This window comes from Amblyomma mixtum, chromosome 3, assembly GCF_055824585.1.
Source record: "Amblyomma mixtum isolate Tamu chromosome 3, ASM5582458v1, whole genome shotgun sequence".
Taxonomy (NCBI): Eukaryota; Metazoa; Arthropoda; class Arachnida; order Ixodida; family Ixodidae; genus Amblyomma; species Amblyomma mixtum.
This window is the reverse complement of record NC_143014.1, coordinates 357574120-357588048: the sequence shown is the minus strand read 5'-3', so window position 1 is coordinate 357588048 and position 13929 is coordinate 357574120. Positions and strand designations below refer to the sequence as shown.

Here is a 13929-nt window from a genome sequence, read left to right as displayed (position 1 = left end):
CGTAACCACTGAGCCACCGCGGCTGGGTAGTAAATGATCGTCTTGAAGATATTCTTTCCTATAGCGACAAATTTTGTGGTTTTTTTTTTGCTTTTGGGCAAAAATTTGTGGGACGATGTCGGTTCGTGGCCACGGCTATCCGATGTGGGTCGGTTCGCTGGTCGTCGTCGTTTTTTTTTTGTGTGTGTGTTTTCTCACTTTGACTGCTCGACGCACGCACTATGTCCACCTGTGTTTAATGCATCTCCAGTTTTATTTGGGGTGTTTTCTTAGTTCGCTGCTTTGCACATGCCGCAATACTCTGAGCCAAGGCAATCCACTACGGGAAATTTTTTTGTCCGTTGGATGCCATCTTGTCAGTTGGATGCCATCTTGTCAGTTGGCCGCTCAACTGGGACCCCTGATCTCAGTCGAACTGATCTCAGTTCAACTGACGGCCAACTGAACTGCCGTTGAAAACGCCCGTGTAACAGGGGTATAAGGCATTTCGTGAAGACATTGGAGCTGGCGTGGTGGTATCACTGCCATTGTTGTCAATGCTGCCGTCATCGTCGCCACTTTTTTCATCATCGCTCGATTCCGCTTTTTGTCGCAATAGCTGCTCCTCGGCAATGGCTTCATCGGTGAATTCCTCGCACGAAGCAGCAGCGTTGTCAGCGTTCAAAAAGTCGTCTAAGAGTGCTCTGCCAGCGTTGTCGGAAGTGGCAACATGATTACAGAGTGCACCCACATCGGCAGTTTCGGGGAGCAAGTCATCTGTCCCTTCTGAGACCGCACAGTCGGGACGCACGAAGCTTGCTTTTCTAAAGCAGTTCTTGATTGTGGACTGCTTCACCTTGTACCACGCACCATACACAAACCGCACCGCTTCGATCAAGCTCACCTTCAGGTGAGGAGGCCCGGAAGCATCCTCCGGCGATATCGAGCGGTCTATTTTTAAGATCAGCCATTCGAGCCTGCGATGTCTGTAGAGGGCCTTGAAATTGGCAATTATGCCTGCGTCCATGGGCTGCAGACCTGCCGTGGTGTTCGGAGGCAGGAAGAGCAACTCAACAGACGTCAGCTTCACGCTGACACTGTGTGCAGAGCAATTGTCGAGGAGTAGGACCACTTTCCTCTTCTTTTGTTCTATTGCGCCGTCAAACTCCAGCAGCCATTCCTGAAACAGGTCGCGAGTCATCCACGCTTTCTTGTTATTCCGATAGCGGACTGGAATGTGTTGGTTCCTGAAGCAATGGGGCCTCTTGGATTTCCCAATCACAAACGGCTTGAGACGCTCCCTGCCATCCATGCTGGCGCACAAAAACAGTCACTCGGACCTTGCTGTGTTTTCCACCGATGCACGGGTCCCCTTTGAGAGCGTGCGTCCTTGAAGGCAGAATTTCATAGAACAACGCTGTCTCGTTCCCATTGAAAATGTTCTTTTCTTCATAGCGCTCCAACAGCTCGGGCAGTTTTGTCACCAGCCACTCATCTTTCGCCAACACGTCCAGCGAGGCAGCCTCCCCGACCACGCTTTTATAAACAATGCCGTGGCAATCTTTGAACCTCTGGATCATTCCTCCGCAGGGCTCGAAGTTTTCACGTCCCAGAAGCAAAGCGAATTTCTTCGCCTTTGCAGAAAGAATCGGTCCTGTGATCCGAACATCCGGTTGCGAGCGTTCAGGAACCACTGGTAGAGACTCTCTTCGACATCTCTGTACAAAGGGTCTCTAACCCTCTTTCGCTGGTCGTCGTGGCCGCTGGAGCCGGCCTTCTCGAGGACATCTACAGCCTTGATTATTGTCGAAATAGTCGACTGCGAAAGCCCATACTTTTTAGTGAGGCTTCATACTTTGAAGCCCTGGCGGAAATCCTTGTGAATCTGGTGCTTCACCTCGATAGAGATCGCCGTCCGCTTAGTCGGCGCCATCTTCCACGTGCGATCGTGGCGATAGCGATACGGCCGCACCCTTCGCACGGCACGGCGGTGGCCAACGGACTGGCGGCCAAGCAAGCGCTCCCCTTCTCCCCACCTTCTCTCTCCAGCGATTACAATGATGATGGCGCTTACTTCCAAAGGCCGCATGCATCGCCTCCTTGCGGATTTCTCCACAACGGTCTACTTGCGGCACTTTTCCCGTCATTCTCTTCAAATAACTTTATTTTTTTGCACACATTCATACGAAATTTCCTAGCAAATATTTTCAAGGCGGTCAAAATTCTATCGTTGTATCCGATATATCGCCGATAATCGTATCGTTATATGTGGTTTATTTTTACATAGGGGCAATGGGAAAATTGATAATCTAAATGATTTGATCGTTATAACCGATATATTGTTATATCTGGTATCATTATAAGTGGACTACACTGTATTTCAGATTCCCCGTCAGCCAATCATACAAAGCAATGCAATAACTTACCCCCACAACAACAATTTTCGGAATGACATTCCACTTCAAAGAAATTTTTCAGAGTAAGTGGCCGATTTGTACGAGCCCCACAGGCCCGTATGTCTCGTTCAGTTTTAACAAAAACCACTGCCAAAGACAGCTTACACTTTCCAGCAACTCCTGTTCAGGGGGACACCAAAGTTAGGAAAGCATTAGTCATGGTAGCTGCAAATTCTGCTGGCACAGATGAGCTGCCGCTCCTTGTAACTGGCAAATAAAAAAAAAACCCAAGGTGTTTCAAGGGTTTGAAGAACATTCCCATGTGGTATTGCAGCAATTTCCCTCAAGAGAAAAGTGTACAACAGGTGTATCTTACCGGTACTCACCAATGGAGCAGAAACATGGAGGCTAACAAGGAGGGTTCGGCTTGAGCTAAGGACAATGCAGCGAGCCATGGAAAAAATAATTATTGGTTCAACATTAAGAGATTGGAAGCGGGCGGAGTGGGTGAGGGAACAAGCGCGGGTTAACGACATCCTAGTCGAAATCAGGAGGAAGAAGTGGGCTTGGGCAGGGCATGTGATGCGAAGGCAAGATAACTGGTGGTCCTTAAGGGTAACGGAGTGGATTCCAAGAGAAGGCAAGCGTAGCAGGGGGCAGCAGAAAGTTGGATGGGTGGATGAGATAAAGAAGTTTGTGGGGATACGGTGGCCGCAGCTGGCAAAGGACTGGGTTAATTGAGACATGGGAGAGGCTTTTGCCCTGCCATGGGCATAGTCAGGCTGACGATGATGATGATTGCAACAATTCCAAGGCGTGAATTATGCACTCACTGAAGATTTATGCACTCACTGGACCGGAGTTTTGAGCAGCAGGGCAGCAGGTTATTTTGTTGATAACTGCATCGCTCATGGCACAATCAACCTGAAAGCCGTTCTGCTCGAATACATGCTCCCGTACAGAACTAGTGTGCAGCCAATGGACCAGGGGGTCATTAAAAACCTGAAGGTCTTCTATCGGCCCTGAGGCGCTCGGCCCCTTTTTTTGAGAATGAGGAAAACTTGTGCTACAAACCTTTTATGGCAGTCAACATGCGGCCACCGCATTGAAGGCACTCGGAGCTGAAACGATCACCAATTGTTTTAGGCATCCTGGGTTCTCCGCCGATGAAGGCACTCTCAGTGTCATGGACTGCAACACTTTTGAAGACTTGACTGCAGACTAGTGAAGACTGCCTCAAAATGTGTGCGGATCTGACTGAGCTGTGTGCGAGGCTCTGCAGCCTGAAAGCGGGTCAGTCTCGAATGACTTGCTCGGGCGGCCTGCCACGATCATCGGTTGCACAAATTGCAAATGCCATGGCCTTGGTGTCGAGCGTGTGCAGAGAAAGCACGACTTTGACGCAAATGCAGGCTAATATCATTGCCAGCAAGAGGAATTTCCCTCCAGGTAATATCCTTGTGCCATGGTGCTCTTTGGCCACAGGAATTCGCGCACATTAATACATGTTCTCTGAAGACTTCATAAATGTGACTGTCTGTAAAAATACAAAGACCCCCTTGATATTCGGTGGGAGTATGTATATCTGATGTGTGCCCCAGTTGCCAGTCAGTCCAATGGGTGAATGATGTCCCCCCCCCCCTGTTGTCCCAGGTTCGTTGGCCTGTGCAGCCCAAGTTCCTGCGCCTGCAGCCCTCGGTGACGCCCGAGATGCGGGCCATCCTCGTCAACTGGCTCATGCAGGTGCACTCGCGCTTCCAGCTGCTCCCTGAGACCCTCTTCCTGACGGTGTCCCTCGTCGACCGCTTCCTGCAGGTGAACACACACTGTGGACTTCCAGGATGGCATCACTAACGGCCACGTCATTGCAGAAATGCAGTGACTCCATCATTGTACCGAATGCGCCAAACTGTGTCAGACTATATAAGCTGCGCCATCCTGATAAAAATTAAAATTGCATCAAACTGCTCCAAACTGTCTGCTTTCGAACTGGAGGGCACCTTGTCTGAACGAACAAACGTAGCGTTTAAAACAGGACACAGAAAGATGAGGACAGGACGGGGCTACACCTTGTACCGGCTATAACGGCAGACCTAACCTTAGCTGTCGCCGCCACTAAAGGTTGTCATTGAAGCCGGCTTATATTCATTATTGCATTAATTTTCTGTGCCCCATAGTTTGCCATCAATGAACAAAAGCAGTCTCAATGCGGATTTCCGTGGTGTACTTTGTATGCCGTATGCATGTGCGAGCAGTCCTTGGACCAGCGAAATTTTAGCAGTTGTTTCGAGCCGCTACCCTTTTTCTCTCCCGCTTGCAGAATGCGAGCACCACACACGCCATGTGGAGGCCGACCAACATCCTCAGCCTTGTGTGTCATTAGAAACTACCTTTCATTGGCGTGATTGCAACTGGCGAGCCCATTAGGCCGAGCCTGAGTGAAGTGATCGAAGGTTGTGGTTAATTGTGATGCAGATATGATGTGGCGATGCGTACAATTCGCGTGCACAGTTATGACTACCTCTGTGTGTACGGCACGCCACATCTACCAGAGTATAACATATAAACGCAGCGCGTAAGAGCCACACCCTGTTTTCCCGAAGGAAGTGTGTTAGGGGCGCACCCAAACTTTCCAACCTGTGCGGGAATAAGAGTGGCCTCCGCGATTGGCTCAAGCAGCGAGCAACAGTGCACTTGATCACGGAGGCCACATACGCGCACAGGAGCTTCCAGGTGCCACCCACAGATGGCGCCCAAGGCCATGGCTCATCATCTTTTTCCTGCGCTCTGAGGTTCTGCTATCCACATCGGCATCAGTACCACCAGCTCCAGTTTTTTGTGGCCGTCAAAAGGCACAGGAGTTGTGGTAGCGTGTTAGTTCATCGTAGTTGAGGCCTTCGTGTGCTGCTGCCAAGCGTAGCAGTTTTAGCACAGTGGGCAAGCATCGCAATAGCTACACAGCTGGGAGTTTGCTCTCAAACACAGCAAGCGTGCAGCAGGCCAGCAAAAGAATGCATTAAGAAACACAAACTGAAAAGAGCGCGCTTTCCGAGGCAAGCCGTGCAAGTTACCCCGAACTGGAAGAAGAGCTGCTCTGCTATGTGCTGGAAGTGCGCATTGACAGTGGACATGCTGCGTGACTTTTTGTGGGATGAGCGTGCTCCCGAGCACAGCACCAGCTTGCAGTTGAGTGATGATTTAACGTAGAATAAACGCCACTCATTCCCAGATTGGTGTGTTTTTATTTAAACGTATTTTTTTTCTCCACATCGCGTGTATGGGCGGCACCCAAAAAAGTGCGGCCCTTACACGCGTTTATAGATAGTAGCCTTTGTTGACTGGTGTTCCTGTATATGCTGCAGATATATGGTTACAGTAGGCTCATTAATTAAAATTTCAAGGGACCAGGGACATTTGACAGAATTACTAGAAGTGCACTGTAATATGATACAAGACTAAATGCGATTTGCTTTATGGACATCTGCCGCCGCGGTGGCTCAGTGGTAATGGTGCTCGGCTGCTGACCCGTAAGACGCGGGTTCGATTCCGACCGCGGCGGTTTAATTTCTTTGGAGGAGAAATTCTAGAGGCCCGTGTGCTGTGCGATGTCAGTGCACGTTAAAGAACGAAATTTCCGGAGCCCTCCACTACGGCGTCTCTCATAGCCTTAGTCGCTTTGGGACGTTAAACCCCATAAACCAACCTAAACCAACCTTTATGGACATCTATGCGTACAAATAATGACCTAAGACTCTTTCATTGTGTAAACATAGGTGAATCCTTTGGCACAGCATAAAATATGGGTGAAAGGCACTGATGTCCTTATGGCCGATGACTGCTTGTATGGTTGTAAAAAAAAGTTATCAGTAATGCATTGGGTTCATCATCGGAACTTCTGAGATTCGAATGGCTACAAAAAACCTTTCATAGAAGTTTTTGCAGCAGAGCAAATTTAACTGTTGTCAAGATAAGCAATGGTAGTCTGCTTTTTAGTGGAAACTGCACTGCAGCGACGATATTTTGCAATTCCCTCGTCTAGTTACTGCTTGCTCACTTCATGAATGTCACCATAGAATTAAAACCCCTCGGGTGTCTGTGTGCAAGCCTTTATGGTGTAGCATATCTTACATCACACTCCTCTAGCGTTGTTTTGTCAAACGAAGAGACTTGGAAACTGAGAGCTACATTTTCCAGAATTAAACATAAAACACAGTTTTAGAAGCGCCGAAGTGCTCCAGTATCGAATTTAGTGCTCCAGACTGCTCCTAAAATGACATTCCTCTGCCTCAAAGTGCTTCATATTGGCAATTTTATTGCTCCGAACATTGCTTCAAATTGCATTTTACCAGAACTGGAACAAAACCAGCACATTTATCGAGAGAAATGTGATTACAGCATAATTAACTCCGCTAATCTTGAGAAGCTTTTGATAAGATTTTTATATAAGCGTTCGCTTGGCGAACTTGGCAGAGTGCCGCGGTTGTGGTGGCTACATGCGTGAGGGAATACGGAGGTGTGCTCTTTTTTGGTGGTCTGGGTATTAAGGATAACCTGTTAACAATCGGATTGGTTTTGTATCGTTATGAGTGGATTGCACTGTATGTAATTTAATCTTGTGTAAAACAAGTCCCTGTGCACTTGAATTGTATTGCGGGGAACTTGTTAGAATGCATGCCATTGCCTTGCCTTGACATGAAGCTATACAGTAAGGTAAAACTATTTATCCTGCCTATCATAGAAGTTGAGTTACAGTGTCTCGAAGCTGCCACTTCATAAACGGGGAGGATTTTCCTGTTTCTTAAGTGACAACTTCAAAATCCTATAACTCAACTTCTCTGACAGGCAGGGTGATACTTTTACCCTTATTGCAAAGCTTGATGTCAAGAGAAACCAGTGGCATGCATTCTAGAATGTTCTCCGCAGCGAAATTCCTTTAAAGCTCATGGCTAAAAGCTGCAGGACATGTTGCCTAAATGAAGTGGGACTTGTTTTCATCACGAGTCGGACTGTGCCGGCTGCAGGGCAAAGGCATCTCCCGTACCTCTCCAACTGTGACCGTCTCCTGTGCAGCTGTGGCGACCGTACTTGTCTCACATGGTGCAGCTGTTGTGTCTGTATGCAGGAGCAGTGTGTGAGCCGGTCCAGGCTGCAGCTGGTGGGGGTGGCGGCCCTGTTCACGGCCAGCAAGTACGAGGAGATGATTCCCCCCACGCTGGGGGACGTGGTGTACGTGACGGACGGGGCGTACCAGGGGCGGGAGGTGCTGCGCATGGAGCAGCAGATCCTGCGCGTGCTCGACTGGTCCCTGGGGCGGCCCTTGCCCCTGCACTTCCTCAGGCGCAACTCCAAGGCCGCCCAGGTACAGGGGAAGCAGCAGTCTGCTGCAGGGGGACACCACCGCATGCCTCGTAGCACGGTTGAGGTGTCCGCTGACACAGGGAGCCAGTTGTGCACCTGTCCTTTTCTATACACACACACACACCACTGAAAACCCAGGGAGTGCGGCTAGAAGTGCTTTCACACTGAAAATAGCCTTGCGTGGCACATTGACTAAGTTGGCACTGAGTGCAGCATTTGCGAAAAGTGTGGGGTCCATGGGCTGTTTGCTTCGGGACCATGCTATGCAGCTGGTTATGCATCCGCGGAGTTCGACCTGAGAGGACTCCCATGGGTGCTCCAGGAGCTCCACGGTGCAGTGCATGCCAGACCCAGCCCCAGTGGGCTCTGAACATGACGAGCGAAGTGACGAGGGGTTGCTAGCACAGAATTGGATTGTGGCTTCGCCTGTGGTCCCACTGGCTGCTGTTCCCATGTTGAGGTGTCCATGGGCCAGATGATTTTAGAATTTATTAACGAAATCTTCAGAGACAAGCTGCAAAAACATGCACAGACATTCCAATCACGTGTTTGCGCTTCCTGTGTCCACCTTCCCTGTTGTTGTCTGTCAGCACTTCCCACAATTTCGGGGGATTAGATTGCACTGCAGACCACTCTTGCCTGTTGGGGCTTTGCCATGCAGTATACGTCCATGGCAAACGGGTGCACGCAGCAGAATAACTTTGTTCCACGGGCGTGTTTTCATTGCGTGTCACATTCAGACTGCTGCGTGGTATCCAGGTGCGTTGAAGATTTGTCTGGCGGTCGCCGGATGCGATAGCCTCGTGAAACTGGATCATAAATGAATGCCACTATAGATGGGCAGCTGCGTTGGTTAGCACTCTTCGAGCCAAGTCAAGAAACAGGCACGACAACAAAGGTTGTACGTCGAGAGTTCCGCTCGATTCTGGAATCAGAGCTCGGAGAGGGGTTAGTGACGGCAGCCCTTCTGTGAGACTGGACAGCCACACATGGGTCAAGCACATTCACAGGAACAAGATTGGTGACCCAGACATTCAATTGTTGTGGCGAGTCTGCAGAGTTCCTTGTATGACTGTGGACAGCGTATCTGCGAAGATCCCTTGATTGCCGAGCTTCGTTACATGTGTGCCCTTGACCCGGTGCTTCAGATTTTAATCATGGGGATTACCTGCTAACTTTTTGGGTGGGATGCTTCTTGAAAAAGTGCAGGACGGCCACCAAAGCTTGCTTAAATGGGGAATGACAGGATGCAGAAATGAACTACAACCAGCTGCAGCCCAGTTTGCTGCCTTATTATCGGCGGTTATTGTGGCAAGCTGCAGCCATCTTCGTATAAAGAAACGACTGCTCAAATTGGGTAACAAGGCTTTCAAAATCCAGCGATGCGTATATGTGTTGTGTGAGAAGACTCCCACAGGAGAGGATTTTGCCTTTTCTCAAGAGGCTCACCTGGTGTGTCCATGTACTGCAGGCGTGGTAGCAAATAACCAGGTCTGTAATCTCCTGAGTGTGAATGTTCAATCGCGTGTGGCTGTCCGGTTTCGCTGAAGCGCTGTGTTCACTGTCCGCTGTTTTGAGCTTAGATTCTGGATTAGAGGTGGACCCGACCCGCAACCAGTCTTTGTCGGTGCTCCAGTTTGTTGATCGGCGCTAACCAGCGCAGCTGCCCATCCAGAGTGGCATTCATTTACAACGTAGTTTTGTGTGGTTATGCCTTGGAACTGAACTTCAAAGCTCTGGTGCACGGGGGCTCCAAGCACCGATGCGACACGCAAAGGAAGCACGCCTGTGGAGTTCACCTACGTTCATCTGCTGCGTGCACCCCAAGAGTGGTGTGTCTCACCGCAGCGCCAGAATTTGCGCGGCTTCAAAAAGAGGGTCAAACATGTACCATATACAGTGGAACCTCGGTTATACTTCCCCCGGTCATGCGACGAATTTGTGCGGGTCAGTTTAGATTTTTCGAACCCCCTCTCACTTTGGGCATCGCGATCGTGAAGAATCGAGTAAATACGGTAGGCACACTTTAGCCAGTCGATAACCGGTGCACCTTAATCTTTCCACCTATCAAGAAAACCGCGCGAGCCGCTGCTCACGGCCATTTTATCTTGTTTGTTGAAGACTAGCCCTCTGCCGGCAAAAATGTGCTGCATTTGTGTTCCGAAAAAAAAAAGATGACGATGAAGTTCAGACATTAAAAAATATCACGCTTGATTTTCGGTTATACGACACCCGGATTATACGACAGTTTTGCGCGGTCCCCTGAACGTCGTATAATCGAGGTTCCACTGTATATTGCTGCCTATACTTGACCTCCCAACTTGCACCCTTCGCTGGCCAAAAGAAATGTTCACTCCGAACATAATTTCGCACAAGCTATCCCCCTCCCTCCTGCCCTGCCCCACATCGTGTGCTGTGTATTGCTCCTTACATCAGGAGACTGCGATTATAAGTCGTCCCCCTCTGGGCAAAAAAGGACTCCCAATATAGGACGATGCTGCCTCACTCAGCGGCCCTAGCTTGCCAGTGGGTTTTTCGGAGGATCGAATCCCGGGAAGTGCGCGTTTATTTCGAGTGCGGGGCCAAACTTACGACTGCCCGTTCAGTATGACTGATAACCAATTGGGGCTGCTATGGTTGCTCTTTTTGAGATGAGTGCCATAGACCTAATACATTTTTTGACAGGAGCTCCACCCTCGTTCGTAATAGGGACGAGTTTGTTATAAGTGGGCTAGACTGTATATGATAGAATTTGTGGAAATTTAAGTAGCCAGGGAATAGTAGTGTTCTCCGGGAGCACATTGGTTTTTATTTGTCCTCATGAGTGCTTTTTATGTGATGTACCTTGATTTTCTTTGTGGTTTAACTTACTTTCATTTATTGATGTAAGTAATTCAGTTGGTTGATTTATCCTGTGCTGCCAAATGCAGTCAGTAAGGGGGCAGTCGCCCTGTCAAGCTGCTCTCCAAAGCAGCTTCTTCGCGGTTGCTCCTTTCCTTGTAAAAGAGGAAAAATAAACTCATTCTTATTAGTATTGACCAGAAGGTTAATAATAATAATAATATTAACCCGAAGCGCCTTGCTGCGGTGGCTCACTGGTTATGGCACTCGGCTGCTGACCTGAAAGAAGCTGGTTCAATTCTGGCTGTGGCAGCTTAATTTCAATAGAGGTGAAGTTCCAGAGGCACCTTTACTGTGCGATATGTCAGTGCACATTATAGAACTCGAAGTGGTCAAAATTTCGAAAGCCCTTCGCTAGGGCGTCCCTCATAGCCTGAGTCGCTTCGGGACGTTAAACCCTAATAAAACATTATATTAACCAGAATAAAAATGGTAACTTGTGGGATGGCTTTAATGCCTGCAATTTTGAGTGCATGCACGGGGAAGTTATCAACAAGGTTTCTTCATAAATCCCTATTGCTTGCAAGCAGGATGTGACTCAGAGCGAAATTGGCAAATTTTCAGCCGATTTTCTTTTCAGTTAAGTGGTTTCCTAGCTAGGGATTTCTCAGACTGCCTATTGGATAATTTTTTTTTTCACCACGAAGTCTAAGATATCGTTGGTAGCTATAGCTGGGCGTCAGTTTGTGAAGAAAGATTGTTCCAAAATAACAATTCAGAAAGGCTGTGCAGTGCAGAGCACCGTATAAATGTGGGGACAGCATCAGAAAATGTGTTGTTGTTCTGGTGATCGTTGTACCAGTGTGCAGTGGGTAGTATGTCCACTGGCCACACCTCATTTGGAGTGCCTTGGTGTTGAGGCAGTCTTGATGTGAAAGTGTAATATGTTCCATTAGGACAGAAGCCGGCATCCATTGCAGTCCATGGCAGGAAATGCAGATGATGCAGTACGCCAGTGTACCATGTCACACCACGTGCAAGCGAATGTGTATACTCGTGAATGGGGAAATTTAACGTGCCAAGACCCGTGAATGTCGCGACTCATTGTCAATCATTCTGTAGTGTAGCATGACCCAGCACTGTAATGCTTTCGTGTTCCCACGCTTGAACACTTTTAAGTGCCTCTGCCAAATTTTTCATTTCTACTTAAAGGAGCAGTGATCATTTTCCATGAAGCTGCTCATGTGCACCTGAAAAGTACATTTCCTTCAGCTGTTGGAAGGGAAGAAAGATGTGGTGCGAGGCAGACAGCGTGATCGGGGAACCTTGTATCTGAGTCGCATCTTCAGTTACTGTACCTATTGGCAAGAGAAGGCACATCTCTGATCAGCACAAGTGTACTGCAGCAGTAGACTTCCATGTCATGTGATCATGGTCACTTGACATTGTCAGGGTCTTGGTCTGGTGAGCTGTGTAGGCAGGATGGGGGCAGTCTCAAATACGAACTGCAGTGTTGCTGATTTTGCAGCTGTCTTCTGGGTAGTCTCCTTTTCAGCGTAGCGTGACCAGTGTTCAATGTGTGACCTTGGCAGCTTTGTCGCTGTTGTCGGCTGATGTTGCAGCATGGTGTTGGAAAAACTAGTCGGTGGCTTTTCTGGGGTCTGAATGCTCTCGTGTGCAAATTCTTGTTGATAGTATATGAGTATAGAAAATTATGATGACGCTGCACAACGTATTTCACATCCCTGTGAGGTTAGAGCGATCAATGGATGTTCTGGTGTATTCCACACTGGTGCTTTGGTCGGCATTGCCCGTGAAGCTTCTTCCCGGGCTGGCGTCACTAGGAATGGTGAAGGGTTCCAGTGGCCCTATGGTTCTCCTTGTTGTGCTGTGCAGGCGGATGTGCTGGAGCACAGTGTGGCCAAGTATGTCCTGGAGCTGAGCCTCCTGGACTACTCCATGTCGTGGGTGCGGCCCTCGGAGCAGGCGGCCGCTGCCCTCTGGCTCGCCCTCAACCTGATGGGCAAGGACAAGAGGTCTCTTTCTCTCTCTCTGGGGACCATGGGCGGTTCATTTTTTTTTTTATGCCACAGTGCAATCAACATGGAACGAGAAAGATCAGACCACCTGCTGTGATGTCAAATTGTGGTTAATATGTCAAGCGAGGCATGGAAAAACTGATATAATCACTGCTTCCTTGCTTTGACTTCAAGGCAGCCGTCTTCTTCAGAAGAGTCAGAATGGCAGCAAGTGTAGAAGCGCATTTATATTGCAGTTTTTGATACCTCACCTAACCTCTGACCTCTTTGATGTCGGTCATCGTTGAGCTGTTGAAGCCAAAACAGCACGAAAAAAATTGATTTTAAATTATTTAGTGGTCTTGGGAGAGTAGCATGTGGTAATCCATGTATGATAATGGTGTACGCCTCATTACAGAGAAGAAAACATGCACCCAAAAGTTGGGTGTCTATGTGTGTACGTCGTTTAGTTTTATGTACAAGTACTCATACACTTATGGAATATGTTATGTAACTTTTTGTCGAGAGCCTTCACTACGGCGTCCCTCGTAGCCCGAGTTGCTTCGGGGCGTTAAACCCCAACAAACCAAACCAATTTTCAGCAAATTTTGCTGCAGGGAGCTTGCTAGATTGCCTGCCATTGGTTTTTTGTTGACATCAAGCTGTGCAGTAGAAGGGTAAAGCTATTCTGTCTGTCATAGCAGTTGAGTTGTGGGATTTCCAAGTTTTCACTTCAGAAACTGCTGTAGCTGTTCTTGACCTTTGTGAAGTGGCTACTGCAGAACCCTTTCCACTCAGCTTCCGGGATGGAGAAGGATAGTAATTTGACTGCATACTAGCCTGATTTCGAGAGAAGTGCTGCTGCAGCAGTGAGTCTCTCTCTCTCCCTCCACAACAGGTGGGGCCCCCTGATGGCCCACTACGGGCGTTACTCGGAGGGGGACCTGCAGCCCACCGTGCAGCGCATGGCTGCCCTGCTGCTGGACGCACCCAGGAGTGCCCACAAGGCAAGGCCTCCTCCCCCCCCCCCCCCCCCCCTCAGGGAGATTAGATTAGATTGTGCACAGTTGTGGCCAACTGAAGCAGCTGCTGAAGTAAGCTGCATGGGGAAACTTGACGAGATCTCACTGTGCATGTGACTCTCTCTCCGAAGCTTGGTCAGATCAGGGCACACCTTGTCACTGCATCAGCACGTGCAATTCAGTGCCACACCGCCACCATCTAAGCATCTCTCGCAGCATGGCATTGCTGGGCATGCGTAGCTCAAAGCAAGACTCGTGGGGGGGGGGGTGAGAGGTGAAAAAAATTGCAGAATATTTCTGAAAATGTATTTTCAA

General features: G+C 48.8%; 1 protein-coding gene across 2 annotated transcripts in view; it reads left to right on the top strand.

Moving 5' to 3' along the window:
- Positions 1-13929, top strand: part of LOC149356446 (G2/mitotic-specific cyclin-B-like) — a 283637-nt gene that overhangs the window by 268487 nt on the left and 1221 nt on the right. For both annotated transcript variants that reach the window (XM_089584184.1, XM_089584185.1), the window contains exons 4-7: positions 4029-4190; positions 7498-7734; positions 12471-12610; positions 13491-13599. In XM_089584184.1, the coding sequence (XP_089440310.1) occupies positions 4029-4190; positions 7498-7734; positions 12471-12610; positions 13491-13599 (648 nt within the window). The remainder of the gene's footprint in view (positions 1-4028; positions 4191-7497; positions 7735-12470; positions 12611-13490; positions 13600-13929) is intronic.